This window comes from Phragmites australis, chromosome 8 (assembly GCF_958298935.1).
Source record: "Phragmites australis chromosome 8, lpPhrAust1.1, whole genome shotgun sequence".
NCBI classification, from domain to species: domain Eukaryota; kingdom Viridiplantae; phylum Streptophyta; class Magnoliopsida; order Poales; family Poaceae; genus Phragmites; species Phragmites australis.
In genome coordinates, this window is record NC_084928.1 from 5,355,151 (window position 1) to 5,371,018 (window position 15,868).

The window sequence follows — 15,868 nt, forward strand, 5'->3', positions numbered from 1 at the left end:
TTCACATTTCAAGTTCATCCTTAGAAAAAACAAGCTTGCTTAACAGATTTTATGTGATGTCTCAATAAAAGCCTAAGCTTGAACAGATTGTTATACATCCACTACACTTTGCACAAATTCACAACTAGTACAAAAAAGTGCTATGAATATATAAGTGAAGCTCAACTACAATGATTATCTTATAGAATGCTATGCAATGCAAATGCAATAAAAGTAAGATAGAGTGTGTACACTTGCAACTCCCCCTCACACAATGTCATAGACACACACTAAGCTCTCCCTTCGAAAAAGCAAAACTTTTTGCATCTAGAGGATTGATAAAGATATCGGCAAGCTAGTGTTGCGTATCTATGTATTTCAAGTCAATGTCTCCCTTCTCATTATGGTCTCGTAAGAAGTGGAATCTCGCTTCTATGTTTTTAGTTCTGGAGTGATAGACTGAGTTATTGACTAAGCTTATGACACTGGTGTTCTCGCACAAAGTGGCACACTCTTGAAGTCTAACCCAAAGTCTCTCAAAGTAGCAATCATCCATAAAATCTGAGAACAACAGCTAGCGGCAGCAACATATTCAGCTTTAGCAGTTGACTGTGTAACAAGTAGTCTGTTTATGAGAAGACCAACAAACAAGAGAGGTACCCAAGAAATAACAAGTACTTGAGGTACTCTTCCTATCAATTCTATAACCAGTAAAATTGGCAGTCGAAAAACCTTGAAGCGAAAGCGAAGAGGAAGCAGAAAATCAAAGACCATACTCAAGGGTGTATTTGAGATAGCGCTTCATTTCTTGACGTTGAGATGTCCTTGAAATAGGCACACAAGCATACAGTGAAGTGGATGTCGGGTCTTGTCACTGTCAGGTACAAGAGTGAGTCAATCATGCTCTTGTACCCCTAGTGGTGTACCTCCTCACCATCTTCATCTGGATCAAGCATATTTGAGGTAGTGATTGGTGTCACCAAGAGCTTCGCATCACTTGTCGAACTTCTTCAGGAGATCCTCGGTGTACTTCATCTGATGGACGAATGTACCTTACTTGTATTACTTGATTTGAAACCTAAGAAAGAAGTTGAGCTCGCCCATCATCAACATCTCAAATTTCTTGCTTATAGTTTCTGCAAACTTGGCCACAAGCAAATGAGAAGAGCCACAAAAAATGATATCATCCACACATATCTGAACAAGTAGAAAATCATTGTCATGCTTGAAGGTAATCAGGGTTTTACCCACCAATCCCATCACATACTCATGCTCTAGCAAGAAAGACTTAAGCCTATCATACCAAGCCGTATGCACCTGCTTAAGCCCATACAAAGCATTTTGAAGCTTGTATAATCTATGTGGGTATTTGAGATGCTCAAAACTAGGTGGTTGCTTGACATAGAACTCTTCTTCTATGAAACTATTTAGGAAAGCACTCTTGACATCCATTTGGTACAATTTGAAATCCTGGGATGCCGCAAATGCAAGGAGATCCTAATGGCTTCTAGTCTATCTACCGGTGCGAAGGTCTCTCCAAAGTCTATCCTCTCTATTTGAGTGAAACCCTAAGCCACAAGTCTAGCATTGTTTCTAACTACAGACCCATCCTCCCCTGCTTGTTTTTGAAAACCCAATTGGTTCTTATGGTATGGATATTTGGGGGTGGTTCTACAATAACCTAAACTTAGTTTCTCTCAAAATTTTCTAGTTCTTCATGCATGACATTAACCCAATTTGAATAAGAAAGAGTATGTCCAACATCATGAGGCTCAAAAGAAACAACAAATACATAATCAGTTAAATGAGCATGTTGAGAAGATTTGGACCTCGTTACAGTTTCATTGAATCATCGATCATCAACTGTGGGGGATATGTCTGCTGTATGCGCTGAGGAGCCTCGCACTATGAGATGATCTCCCCTTCAAACACTGCTGGTGCTGGCTCGAAAACAACCAAAGTGGAAGTAGAGTCTGTAGGACCCTCTGCCAGTGTAGAAGAAGCATGTGCCATCTCTGAAGCAGGTGTGATAGCAGGAAGTAGCGGATCATCCTCATCATCACCGAGAGCTAGAAGATCATCATTTAAAAAGATGATTTTGCCCATCTCTTGATCACTTGTATACTCAAGAGCAATGCTAGCACAAGGGATTGATTCATCAAATATCACATCATAGGACTTCATAATGGTGTTAGTGTTAAGAATATAAATCCTGTAAGAATGAACATGAAGAGAATAACACAAGAAAATCCTATTGAAAGAGCGCGTCTCAAATTTGTCAAGATTATCATGCTTTAGGATGAAGCAACGACATCCAAAAACTCTCAAATGAGAAACCTTTGGCTTTCTCCAAAACGTAACTCATAAGAAGTCACATTCAAAATCGAGCGTAAGAAAATCCGATTTGAGATATAACAAGATGTGCTAATAGCCTCTATCCAAAACTTATTAGAAGTCCTATGCTCATCAAGTATCGTTCTAGCCATCTCCACCAAAGTGCGGTTCTTCTTTTCAACTACACCATTCTGTTGAGGAACGCATGGGGTAGAAAATTGATGCTCAATGCCATGTTCAAGATAAAAAGCATCAAAGAGATAATTCTTGAACATGGTGTCATTATCACTGCGAATTATTTCCAATGCATCAGGGAGTTCCTCGAACAATTTCAAAGCTAAGCTTCAAAAATATGATAACACTTTATTCTTGATCACAAGAAAGAACACCTAAGAGTAGTAAGAATGGCCATCAATAATGACAAGTACAATCCACTTCTCAGCCGCCAAACAAACCCAAGAAGGACCAACAGTGTCTATATAGAGAAGTTCTCCAGGTCATCCAGTCATCACCAGATTAACTGGTGGGTGAGATATAGCAACCATCTTGCCATGCTGACAAGAAGCACAAACAAGATTCTTTTCAAACTTGAGTTTAGGCAATCCTCGAATCAAGCCTAAGGCACTCAAACGAGTGAGTAAGTTAAAACTCATTTGCGCTAGTCTTCTATGTTAAATCCCAAAGCTTAGAAGAAGGTTGAGCAATCAAACAGTGAGAAGAACCAAGAGACTCAGAAAAATCAGCTCAAAAAACTCTCGCAACTCTAGAAATCCGACAAATCAAAGCACTTAAAGAATCAAGAAGTTCAGAAGCATCACGCTTGAAGCGAACTTCTAAGTCCTCATCTAACAACTAAGATACATACAACAAATTGTATCCGAGATGCTCTACCAAAACCACATCTTTGAAAGTGAAACTCTCATTTACCTTTACCATACCTTTGGTTTTTACCCTTCCTTTCCTATCATCCTCGAAGTGATGTACTTATGTCGCTTCGTTGGAGTGAGGCTGAAGAACTATGATGAATCTCCGATTATAACATCCTGAGTTTTTGACATGTTAATTAATTGCAAATTTCACTCCAAATTAATTTTTTTTGATTAATTAAGTCAACTAAAATTAAGGAAAAATACATACTCAAATATATTAACTTGACTAGTATTCCAAAATTCACTAGAGTTATTTTTGAAATGATCCCTGCATTAAATTGGTTCATGTGTATGGTTTTATGGTTCTTTGTGTGAAGATTTGAAATTGAATATCTCTCAATTTTGAATCTACTCTTAGTTTCCCCTCAACTCAAATCAAATTGGATCCAAATCCCTTGAATTCAATGCTCTCCCGAAAATCAAGATCGTAGTCCAAATCAAAGTTCAAATATGTCTATTGGATTTGATCCTAATACAAATTCAAATCTCTCATTTGAATTTAATCCCAAAATACTTTTCCTTTTCCTTTTCTCCTTTTCCTCCCGGGCTCAATCTTCCTCACTCTTCTCTAGCGTAGCTTGGCTCCCTAGCCCATCCGCGCAGCCCACGCATAGTCGGCCAACCTCCTTTCCCCTCCCTCGCTCACGTAGGCCGCCGCAGCCTCGCTCGGCCCACTCGATATGCTGCTAGTCTAGCCACACCCGCATGCGCTCACCCATGCCCACGCGTCACTCGGCCATCCACGTGTTGCCCATCTAGTGGTCATCACCCGTGCCCTCTCCTTCTTTCCTCCAGTGCAATGCCGCGCATCACCGACCGTCGTTTTCCCCTTCGGGAAATATCACTGCGACCTTCCTTCGCTCCCTCGCTCTCTCTCTTCTCTCTCTGCCCATGCCCGCGTGCCACCCATACCATCTGGCACCACGACTTTCTCACCTCCACACGTGCGTGGCCAATGCAGTGCGCCCAAGCCCCAGGAAAAGAGGTGGGCGCTGACCCACCACCTCACCATCGCGCTGCCATCGATGACCGCATGACGCAGCGACCGCACCACCTCTCTACTCCCTTCCCTTTCTATAAATAGAGTGCTCCGGTCTCTCTCCCTCTCGGTTTCCTCATTTCGCCAGCACCACAGCGCCACCGCCGCTCCATTCTTCTCCATCGCAACCCCGTCATCGCCGATCTACCCCCATGTGCTACCGAAGAGCCGTCGTTGTCCCTGTGCTTCCGTTCATTCACCGGAAGCCCGACGGGAGATCGTCTGAGCTGGAGCCAAGCTGAACCACCACCCCCTCTTTGACGAATCATCAGTTGCCGCCCTGTCCGTCGCCGCTCTTCCTCTTGGTGAGTTTCCCGCCCCTTGCACAACCCTCCTAGGTAACGTATCGTCGCTCCCGTGCCTCCTTTTCGCATTGCTGCGCATACACCATGCTATTTAGCTCCACCGTCATGCTTCAACTCGCCGTTGGCATGCTTGTACTCTGTATGTGTGTTCTGGCCATAGTGTTGTGGAGCCTAGGGGCACTAGGCCCATTTTCTTTGCAGGTAGATAATGCATAGTTGAGGGGAGGTGCTGCCCATTTTTCTCGTGCCACTACCCTCTCCTCGGGCAGCCATCTGATACTATTCTTGCTGCCGGCAGCCATTGATGAGCTCCCAGCCAAATCCGCCATATCATGTAGAAGCCCGACACCCTTTCATCTTTGTGCAACTCTGGCGAAAACCTTGCTCTGACGAGCTGTCTAGCGATGCATCACCGTGAATCACTCATCGCCGCCCGCTTTTCCCCCGTCGTTAGGGGTGGAAATGGATGGCAGGGAATTCAAATTATCCGATTCCGTATCTGTTAAAATACGAATATGGATATCCGTATCCGTATTCGTTTCTGAAATGGATACTAAAATGGATATATCCGAATTCGTTTTCGAGATTCGGATTCAAATGTGGATATCCGAATTCGAGATATATCCGATTCGTATCCGTATCCGCCAACCAGGGAACCAAATTTTGCTAAAGTTTTAGAAATTTCAGATATGAACGAAATTCCAACCCAATCAAATTGGAACAAATTTCAGTCAAATGTCATCAAATTTTAGTTAAATTTGATCAAAAATTTAAATTTCCAACATGAATTTTGAACAAAATTTCTAAAATTCCGGCCCAATCAAATTAGAACAATTTTCAGTCAATTTTTTTCAAAAATTTAAATTTTCGACCTGAATTTCGAAGATCGAGTAGATATCCGAATGCGGATTCGTATTCGAACTATCCGATTCGTATTCGTATTCGAGGATATCCGGATCCGTATTCGCATTCGGATTAAAATGTGGTAAATCGTATTATCCGAATTCGATTCCATGCGTATTCGATCCGTTTCCATCCCTGCCCGTCGTCACCCTGCTCCACAAGCACACCCACGCGCCCACGTGCGCACGTGGATCAGCCCCAGGATATGGCTCGACCTAGCCGAGTGGGCTACGACTCGACCCATGTGACGCTAGCCTGACAAGCTAGCCTAGCCGCCCACAGGTCGTGCCCCAATGGGCCGGCCCAGCTCTGTCACTCGCTAAGCCACCAACCCAAACCTAAGTAGGCCAGTACTGTACATCCCAGTAGTGTGCAGCCTAAGCCCAGCCCGACCCATCTAGGCCCGAACCTAGCCTAATCCAAGCCCAACTCAGCCCACCTGAGAATTGTTCATATGGTCCCACCAAGCTACTGTTCAAGTGGTTCCAGTTACTGTTCAGTGGGCATCACCTATGAATAGTGCAAATTTCTTATTTTATCAATTTAATTTAAAAATAGATCTTCCAGGAGTCATAACTTCTCCGTTCTGGCTCCAATTTTGGTGATTCTTTCGTCAAAATTCATCTAATTTTGAGATCTAACATGCTTAGAATTGAATACGTCTCCCTGAAGATGTTGCTTTCAATATATGTCTCTTCGGAGATATCTCTTGATTGTTATCAATGTTAACTCATATACCATGAATCCTTGTGTGAATTCTGTGATGGTGATGAGATCCTTGATATCATATGGGAGGTGAAGGGTGATGTGTAAAAATAGGTGAAAACTATTTTGGCAGGGGCATGTGAAGTTGTACTGTAGATGAGGATGCTCCCAAAGGCTTGAGTTACCTCTATGGTATTCATTGCCGAAAGATACCTGTCCTGGTCGATTAAGGACCAAGCCATTTCACAACCATGCCTTAGCAACCCCTGTGCAACCATATATTCTGAATGGACAGGACTTGACTTTTCTTCACCGGATTGAGTTAGGCATCATACTAGGAGGCTAGGAGCAGCGAGCAGTCAAGTGATTATGTGGCCCTCTGTTTGAACATGCAGAGACCGGCAAATGCTTAAAAAGGGAACCTGGCGTTCAGTGCAAGACCAGGATCTGTGTAGTATTAGAGTTACACCAGACGTGATGATAAGGACTACGGGGCAAGGTGTAGCCCCTCCTAAGATAAAAACCCCCTAGATATAGCTTTTACCTAGTTTTGAATTATTTAAACTATTTTAAAGTCAGTCATAGATGATGCAATTGAATACCTGTATAAACTGCTTTACGCTTAAAACTAAATCATAAAGCCTTATCCTTGAATTATCCATTTTTGTATCTATCAACACCTTGAAGTAGTATAAGGCTTGTTGAGTACCTTCCGTACTCACTCTTGCTGTCGTTCAGATGAGCAAGTTGATGTTGACTTCGTCAGAGGTGAAGAAGAGGATGAAAAGTAGTCTTAGAAGCCACGTTCGCACCCTATCTACTTGTGGCTTGGGCTTCCATTTTTCGCTGTATTTGCTGGCCGTTCGGCGAGGTTTGTAATACACAGTATGGTTTATAACCTTTTGTACTCTCAACTTTAGTATTTAAGTACGAAGTTTGACTGTGATACTATAAATGTTATATTGTGTGTATCAGCTATTTAATCCAGGGACTGAAATGGAAGGCACATGAGATCCTGGGTTGGGGTCTTACAAGAGTAGTATCAGAGCCATACTTAGCTATAGGACGTGACCTTAGGATAGACTGGTTCATGTCTACTTATTTTGTAAAAAAAAAACTATGTCATGAAAACTCTTCTACGCTTAACTTTTGCATTTTCGCTTTTGAAACCTCTTTTATGATGGTTCTAAGCTATCGCCTTTTCCCGACAGATGGAGGACGAGGACTGGAACACATTATGTTGTCTGTGAGTGAAGGGCTTTCTCAAGTTGTTGTGGGGAGCTTGTTGTCACCTGTGGTACAACCGACGCCTCGAGTACACCGGGCGTGAGTATGACGAGATTGGATCCCAGAAGTACCAAATTCTTCTGTAGATCTTCGACTGTTCGAGGCACCCTAGCTGGCGGCCATGGCACGTCAACACCACCGGAGTTTGGTACCCTAACACGTACCAGTTAACAGCCTACGAGGCATTTAAGCACCTGTGTCGGAGGCATGTCAGAGAGGTGGCACACACTCCCATGAGGCACTTGGTGTGCATGCTTAATCACCTTGGAGGATGCAGGACAGGAAGAAGAGGAGGATGACACCACCATAGACAGCACAACGCAATACCTCCATGCCTTAGAGCACACACATAATGAGAGCTACCAGTTGTTTCTGGAGAGTCGCCATAGGGCAGAGGAGTTAGAGACATGGGAGAGAGCCCTCCGTGTGATGCTGGATCAGACCATAGTCTAAGCTGCGAGTGCTGAAGAAACCACTATAGGGAACCACCAAGGATGGTAGAGAGCAATACAGGCGCATCTCAGTGATCTCAACAGACTGAATGCCATGAATGGCTCTCGAGTCAGGCGGAATGCAAGGAAAAGTACCTTCAGGCTACCCATGAGTTAGAACCGCCACGTCGTCCTGGTTGGCGTTCCTCTCCTACCGGCACATATTGCAGTAGCCATAGTAGATGGCAGGATTGGCTTCTCACCAGTTCCAGCGGCTAGAGGGGGTTTAGTGCCTGCCAAGCCAATCTAGGATGGAGATATGGTGATGCCTACCGACGACTTGGAGGAGGAGGACTCTAGTGAGCGTGAGCTCATTAGTGACCATGATGGCGACAACAACATCGATATGATCTCTGACCCCACTTCTACCTTGACACTAGCCGGGACCCTCTCATCGGTTGAGTCAGATGACGACAACGTCGTTGACAGGTCCGCAGACGATGCTTGAGGACGACGCGTCGTGGCAAGTTAGTAGTAGGACTAGATCATTTAGTAGCTTTTGTTATAGATAACTATGTAGCCAGATGCTTGATGACCATGCTTTTGTCGTTTGTAGATTGAAAACTTTTGTACTAGTAACCTAGTAGAGATAGTCGTAGAGATAGTCCTGGGTTTGTTTAATATATGTTGTTGGTGCTTGTGTATGGTGTTGATTCTTGTTGGCTCTTGATTTCGTGATTGGCAAGGATTGTCCTTGCTTCTATCTTGCTTGCCCTCATCTTATAGTTGTATCTTAGCTCTTGCTTCCTCTCTTGTCTATAGAGAACATATGGAATCATCCAGGCAGTCGTCTTATCTTCGACAACAACGCTAGCTCGTACCTGTCAATGTAGCTCTCGAGATGGGATCTGAAGCAGGAAGTACAAAAGGGGCTCGAGGAAAGGCCTTTACGGAACAAGGTAGAAGAAGAGGCATGGTTGTTGACTCTCAGCCCAGCCAGAAGGTCCACTAGAGCCACCGCAACAGTCAAGGAACCCCACTGCCCTCACCACTAGAGAATGACCTAGTGGCAGTGATGGCCAACCAAGTCCCGCCTACTAGAGGCCATAGCACAAGCAGGAAACAACAACCGAGGTTATGGACCTCAGAACAAGATATCAGAGTTCATGAGGATCAAACCTCCAACTTTTGACAGTACCGAAGACCCCTTAGAGTCTAATGACTGGCTTAGGGCTATCACTAGAAAGCTCAAAGTCATCAACTATGAGGGTCAAGAAAGGGTGAATCTAGCAGCCTATCAACTTACTGGATCAGTAGCAGAATAGTGGGAGAACTACTACGAAGCATCAGTAGATACCGTTGCCATCACTTGGGAGGAGTTTTGTGAAGAATTTCGGAAATACCATGTACTAGAAGGAACTATGGAAATGAAGGCTGACGAATTTCGTAGCTTAAAGCAAGGATCAATGACAGTAAACCAATATATCTGGAAGTTTGTTCGTTTTTCCCGCTATGCCCCAGAAGACATGTCAATGGACAAGAAGAAGCATGATCGTTTCAAGAAAGGGCTACAACGTAGCTTGTATGTCTAGCTCATACCTGTCATCTACCCTGACTTCAACACTCTGATGAATAGGACCATCCTTCTAGAGGAGGCCTGTGCACCCATAGAAACTGAAAGAAAGATAAAGTTCTCTGACCAAAGGTAGCAGGGTAGTAGACCCTAAGGGAACAGCCAGAGCCAGCGACAGAAATCCCAATACCAACAACAACGAACTATGCAATACCAGACTCTAGGATCCCCATCCCACACGACAGCATTAGCTCCATGCAGTTCCCATGCCGGGCAATCCCAGTAGAGCAGCACCCAAACTCCAACAGTTATGCAGAGGACATGTTATATCTGCCATCAACCAGGTCACTACATGAAGGACTACCCTAATACCAATAGGAATAATGCTCCAACTCGTTCAGCCCCTAGAGCTCCAACAGTAAGAGCAAGATGAGGAGGGAATCTATCAGCCGGACAATTATGGAACTATGGACGAGGCCACGTCAACCACATCGACGCGCAGGAAGCATCAGAAGTCATAACTGGATTTTAACTGGAATACTCGGAAGTTTTGGTTTTTGACCAGAAGTTTCGATCACCAGAAGTTCTAGGTTCAACCGGGAAGGAACCTCTCGATTTTGGTTTTCTCCTGATACCAGAAGTTCCAGGTTAGACCTAGAAGGAAGCTCTCAATTTTGGTTTTCTCATGATACCGAAAGTCCCTGTTTTGAATCGAAAGTTCCAACCACCGGAAGTTCGTTTAACCTTCATTTAAACCAAGCTCAACTCAATTTAAACTTTTTCAATGACTCATCACATACAAACTAAGGTACATATCCACTTGGTTTCTCAGTTAGGGTACGACCATATATGCGCGCTTAACGAGAATTAATCTATAAAGCATGTATACTTAGGATGTGCACGTATGTGCTTGCATTGGACGTGTATGGTGTGAGTGTATTATGTACATCCTGATTTGTACCTTTAAAAAAGTTATTTGGCCAAGACTCAAACGCACTCCACATTTTCTTTTGGCAAACTCTAGGTTTCTTCACATGCCTCGTTTACTGGCCAAGAGGATAAATTAAGGTGATTTTCATTTACAGGTTCCTATCCGGCCAAGAACTAAGCCTATTGTCCCATTTGAATAGGGTATTTATAGGAAAAGGCTCTACCAAAAAAGCGGACTGATTGTTGAATTTTAGTTGTTGATTTTTATCATAAATTTTAGTTTCTCAGCATACTATAAGTCAGAAAAACTTCTCTTAGTCTGCTTCTCAGACTCAGTTCATTTCAGTCACAACCATTTCCTCAATTAGTTAAAAGAAAAAAATGGTGGCCAAAGCTAGTCCTTTGGATATTCTCTGACTTTTTTTAAAAAAAGAAAAAGCCTATCTGAAGCGAGCCTATGCTCGATGGTTAGTGAAGGTGGTTTATTCCCTATCGATTAGGAATCAAACTTCGGGTTTACTTCTTTTTTTTTCTCATCAAGACGAATTTTTTCAGTGATAGACAATATTCTTATCAACAGTGAGATATCTACGATAACTTTATCTATCTTCAAGCTCTACATCTTTTACTTCAATAAATATGGAGTGATTACGCATGATCAATAATGGGAGTATGTACCCTTTTAGCAAGTCCTACTAATGTTTATCAAAAAAAAAATCCCTATCCGGCCCCCACGTGCCAAGATCACTCGACCCTAGCGTCATCACGGCCACATCACGGCGCACCTCCTGACACGTATATATTCCGCACCCGAGCCCGAGCCATTCCTCTCACGCGCTCCACAACAAGCAAAGCGATCAACACACCGCGCCACACCGTCACATTTGCTCCGCGCAACGTCTCGTGCGCTCTAGCCGTTTGCGGCGGCCCCACAGGTCAGCCACCCACCAGCCCACCAGCCATGTGCGGCGGCGCCATCCTCTCCGACATCATCCCGCCGCCGCGGCGGGTCTCCGCTGGCCACCTCTGGCCGGAGAAGAAGAAGGCGAGGAAGGCCGGCGAGGGGAGTAGAAGGAGGCCCTGGCGCGGGCCCGAGGAGGAGGAGGAGGCGTTCGAGGTGGCGGGCGAGGAGGAGTTCGAGGCCGACTTCGAGGAGTTCGAGGTGGAGTCAGGGGAGTCGGAGCTCGAGCCCCACGACGAGGTCAAGCCCCTCGCCGCCCCCAGGAGCGGCTTCGCCAGAGGTATATCACTCGGCTAGGCGTCGATTTGGGCGATGTCGTAGGTCCGTCGTTGGAAAGATAGGACGTTTGGGTCACTGGTTTGGGGATTCGTACGATTTCTTGGTTCGTTTTGGAATTTCGGAGGTAGATTTGGGTTCTTAGGTGGGTTAATGCTTCTATTGGGGAGAACCGAGAAGCTAAAATCGCACAGCTTATACTAGTTTTCTTCGATTGCTTCGACAAGTTGTAGTAGTATTGTTCTATTTCTTAGGTACGACCGTGGCAATTTTTTCATCCAGTTCTTGGTTAATGCAGCGAGTTCTTGTTGTCACGAAAGATTGGTGCTGTATCGATCCTTAGATTAGCATAACATACCTAATTATCTCCCCTATTTTAGTTTGGCTTCTTAGTTACCTGTTGCTAACCATAAATCTCGTCAGTAATCCTTTTGAGTTTATCTTAGCTGATAATTTTAGCTTCCCCCCCCCCCCCCCCGGGACGCATAGGTGCGGGGGTGCTTCTAGTAACTTGTCCAGATTGTATCAGATCTATGTTCTTTCTTCATGTTAATATTGAATCAACCTGGCTTCATGCATACATTTACCTTTTGCCTGAGGAAAAAAAGACAATCTTGGATGCCAAACTGGCCGAAGCGAAGCTTGATATTTCTTCTGAATGAAGATGCGGACGTTGGGGTGCTTGCTCCGAAGAAATGTTTTTGTCTGAACGTTCATTTGGTGACCGGTCTAGTCGACTTTTTATGCTGTAACACACCATTAATGCTTCAATTCTAAGGCTATGTTATGATCTACTAGCATACTTTCAATTTTTCATGGAGTGTGGATATCTTATGTCGATCTCACTCCTTGCTTCAGATGGATTAGACACAACTGCAGCTGATATTGATGGCCCTGTAGCGAAGTCAGGTAAAAGGAAGAGAAAGAGCCAATTCAGGGGTATCCGCCGACGTCCGTGGGGTAAATGGGCTGCTGAAATCAGAGATCCTCGCAAAGGTGTTCGTGTCTGGCTTGGTACGTACAACTCTCCCGAAGATGCTGCTAGAGCTTATGACGCTGAGGCACGCAGGATTCGTGGCAAGAAGGCCAAGGTCAACTTCCCAGATGAGGGTCCAATCACTTCTCAGAAGCGCTGTGCTGAGCCTACATCTGTGGAAGTACCTGAGTTAAACACTGAAGAGAAGCTGATTATCAAGCCGGCAATGAACAGCGTGACCAACTCAAATGTGTATTCCTACCCTATTGTTGACTACACCTTACATGAGCAATGTGTGCAGACTCAAAACATGTCATTTGTTCCTGTGATGAATCCTGCTGCCCCCATTCAGGAACCTTTCGTGAATCTATCCTCTGATCAAGGGAGCAACTCCTTCAGTTGCTCGGACTTTAGTCGGGAGAATGACACCAGAACCCCTGACATAACATCGGTGCTTGCACCTGTTCCCACCTCGACAGAGGTTGATGAGTCTGCATTCCTCCAGAACACCAGTAATGCTGTGGTACCTCCTGTGATGGGGAATGCTAGTGTTGATCTCACCGACTTGGAACCATACATGAGTTTCCTGATGGACGGTGATTCAGATGAGTCAGTTGACACTCTTTTGAGCTGTGATGGATCTCAGGATGTGGTCAGCGACATGGACCTTTGGAGCTTTGATGACATGCCTTTTTTTCTGGTTTCTACTGAGGCTCTGAGGCCTGCCATATGATGTGTGTACATCGGGACAAAGGGTAAGCATCCACATTCCTGAGGATCGTCTCTTTGTGATGCTCTTCATTTCCATGTCTTTGATTATTTTCTTTCCACTGTTTTCCAGGAATAAATATTCCGGGGATGAAGAGCGTGGTAACTATGTTAGCTTATGCTTAAATGCGCAGTTGCTTTCTGAAGTGCTCGTTGGAAATTATCAATCGATGAAAACTATCGAGTCCAGATCAACCTATTCTGTTTCTACCTTTTCTGCCATTAATGTCTATGGACATCGTGAATTTGTAGCCAATGTGTTATGCGTGTCATGGTTGTAAAAGTGGCTATTGTTTTACTGTCCAGCGAGAGAGATACATCGGCCATCGCGCCATTGTTTTTATGTGTGTATTGTTATAAATGTGGTTTATATGTGTGTATTGTTGTAAGTTTGGGTATTGTTTCGCTGTCCAGCGAGAGAGATTCATCTCGTTATCCTTACTGAAACTGGTTCCATCAAAGATTGAATGCCAGGGGATATGGAAGCAAAATGAGCGCACCGTCCTTGCAGGATGACTGCGAACCTACGTTTTCTACCTTCAAACAGAGCCACATCTGTAGGCAAAATTAGTTCATTGATGGTCTGGTCGATCAAGGCCCCTTCTGCAGCTCACGTCCACTCACAGAGTTCGCCGCGAGCTGCGGCACTCGGCTGCACCTTGCCAATCCGCCTCCTCGGTTGTCCGTTCCTCTACCGATCGTTGCTGAGTGCCGAGGCGATGCCCGCCGCTGGACTCACTCGCCGGAAAGAAAGCCGCCGCCGTTCTTGCGTGCTATGCTCTGTACGTGACGGGCCAGGAGAGAAGGCAATCTCCCAACCGATGCAATGCTAGAAGGCATTGCGTTGCTGTGTTCCCCATTCCCCAATGCCTTCCGGTCGAGTACTATTTGCAAATATACTATTATAGTTTTACTGTAAAACAGTACTGTAACATTACTACCACGCTATATCATAATCATCTATTTCTAATCCACCAGCACAAGATGGAGCGAAGTCATTGGTACTGTAGCCCCGTGACTTGGTACTGTAGCCCCGTGACTTTGCTCCCTCAAGTCGAGAGCTGGTTCGCTTCCAGTCCTATTAGTGTAATGCACACCATTATATAATATTTTCTCCGGTTATAAATATTTGTCGCTTTTAATTTTGATTTTTGATGTGTAATTTTGGTTATTTTTTTAAATATAGTTATAATATCTAATAAAAATATAATATTATGATAGTATTTTTTAGACAAATTTATATATATGATTTTCATGTTTTTAAACTAAATATTTTAGAAATTGTTGACACTTAAAGTTTTAAAAATTTAATTAGATCTTAGTAAAAGTGATAAATATTTATGACTAGAGGAGTAGCACATGAGTCTTGTCGACATTGCTGAAAAACTTTTCAGTTGACATGTTGTGTACGTGTGTGCTCAAGTAACCGTGAGCTAGCAAACGCTGGCTCACGGTTGGCGGGAAGACCTGATCTTCATAAAAGGAGCTGCTCGGTCGAACAGAATCACATGGAAGTCTTGTCTTCAGCACTATGTTCAATCAAAATCTGCCTGCATTGACCACAATCCTACAAGTTCTATAACAGTCAAGCTGATTACAATCTCGCCGAAAATTTTAAGCAGATTTCTATTGGTAAAGCACACGTCTGATTTTTTTTTTTTGTTTTGTTAAAGAGGCTACTTTTTGTTGGCACAACACAGAATTTCGGAACGTTTTATAGTTTATATGGATGTGCTGGTGAAGTTTAACTCTCACAGCATTCTTAGCATCAGAGGTTCTGATGTGATTCACAGTTGCAAACACAGAAACTGAGACCCTGCCCAAATCTGTGTATTTTTCAAGTAAACATTCACATGTAATTGTAACACATCTTTTGGCCAAACAAATGGAGATCTTCCTCAACTTTGGTTCTGCAGCACATAACAAATCGTGAACTTTAAGTAGTAATTGGAGTTCGTGAATTCTAATTTCCCAATCCAAAATGTAAGTATTGTAACAATGAATCTATTAGACAATAGAGTATAACATTTATTAGAGATTTTTGTATTGCCATGTATATTTGTAACCTGCCTAGATTAGCTCTCTAATTGAGGATCCTGTAAACCTTCCTAATCTAGAGCCTTAACTGGATATATAACAAATGTCATCCCGGCCTATTGGCTGTGAGGTGATTGCACCACATTCTTTCCTTCTACATGGTATCAACTTCCTTCCTGGCCTCTTCTGCTGCCTAACTAGCGCCGGACTAGTCACCTCCGCCAATAGATTAGTCCTCTAATTGAGGATCCTATAAACCTTCCTAATCTAGGGCCTTGACTGACTATATAAGAAATGTCATCCCGGCCTATTGGCTGTGAGGTGATTGCACCATATTCTTTCCTTCTACATGGTATCAGCTTCCTTCCTGGCCTCTTCTGCTGCCTAACTAGCGCCGGACTAGTCGCCTTCTACATGGTATCAGCTTCCTTCGCC

The 15,868-nt window shown here is 43.9% G+C and overlaps 1 protein-coding gene across 2 annotated transcripts; it reads left to right on the forward strand.

Moving 5' to 3' along the window:
* Window positions 1–11,229: 11,229 nt before the first annotated feature.
* On the forward strand, window positions 11,230–13,776 carry LOC133926414 (ethylene-responsive transcription factor 1-like). 2 transcript variants are annotated; one of them, XM_062372348.1, is made up of 3 exons: window positions 11,230–11,656; window positions 12,511–13,383; window positions 13,470–13,776. In XM_062372348.1, exons 1-2 carry the CDS (start codon window positions 11,377–11,379, stop codon window positions 13,359–13,361), a joined length of 1,131 nt encoding a protein of 376 aa, XP_062228332.1. In that variant the 5' UTR covers window positions 11,230–11,376; the 3' UTR covers window positions 13,362–13,383; window positions 13,470–13,776. The 2 variants fall into 2 exon arrangements, with proteins under 2 accessions (XP_062228332.1, XP_062228333.1); XM_062372349.1 differs by having other exon boundaries at window positions 12,520–13,383.
* The last annotated feature ends 2,092 nt before the right edge of the window (window positions 13,777–15,868 follow it).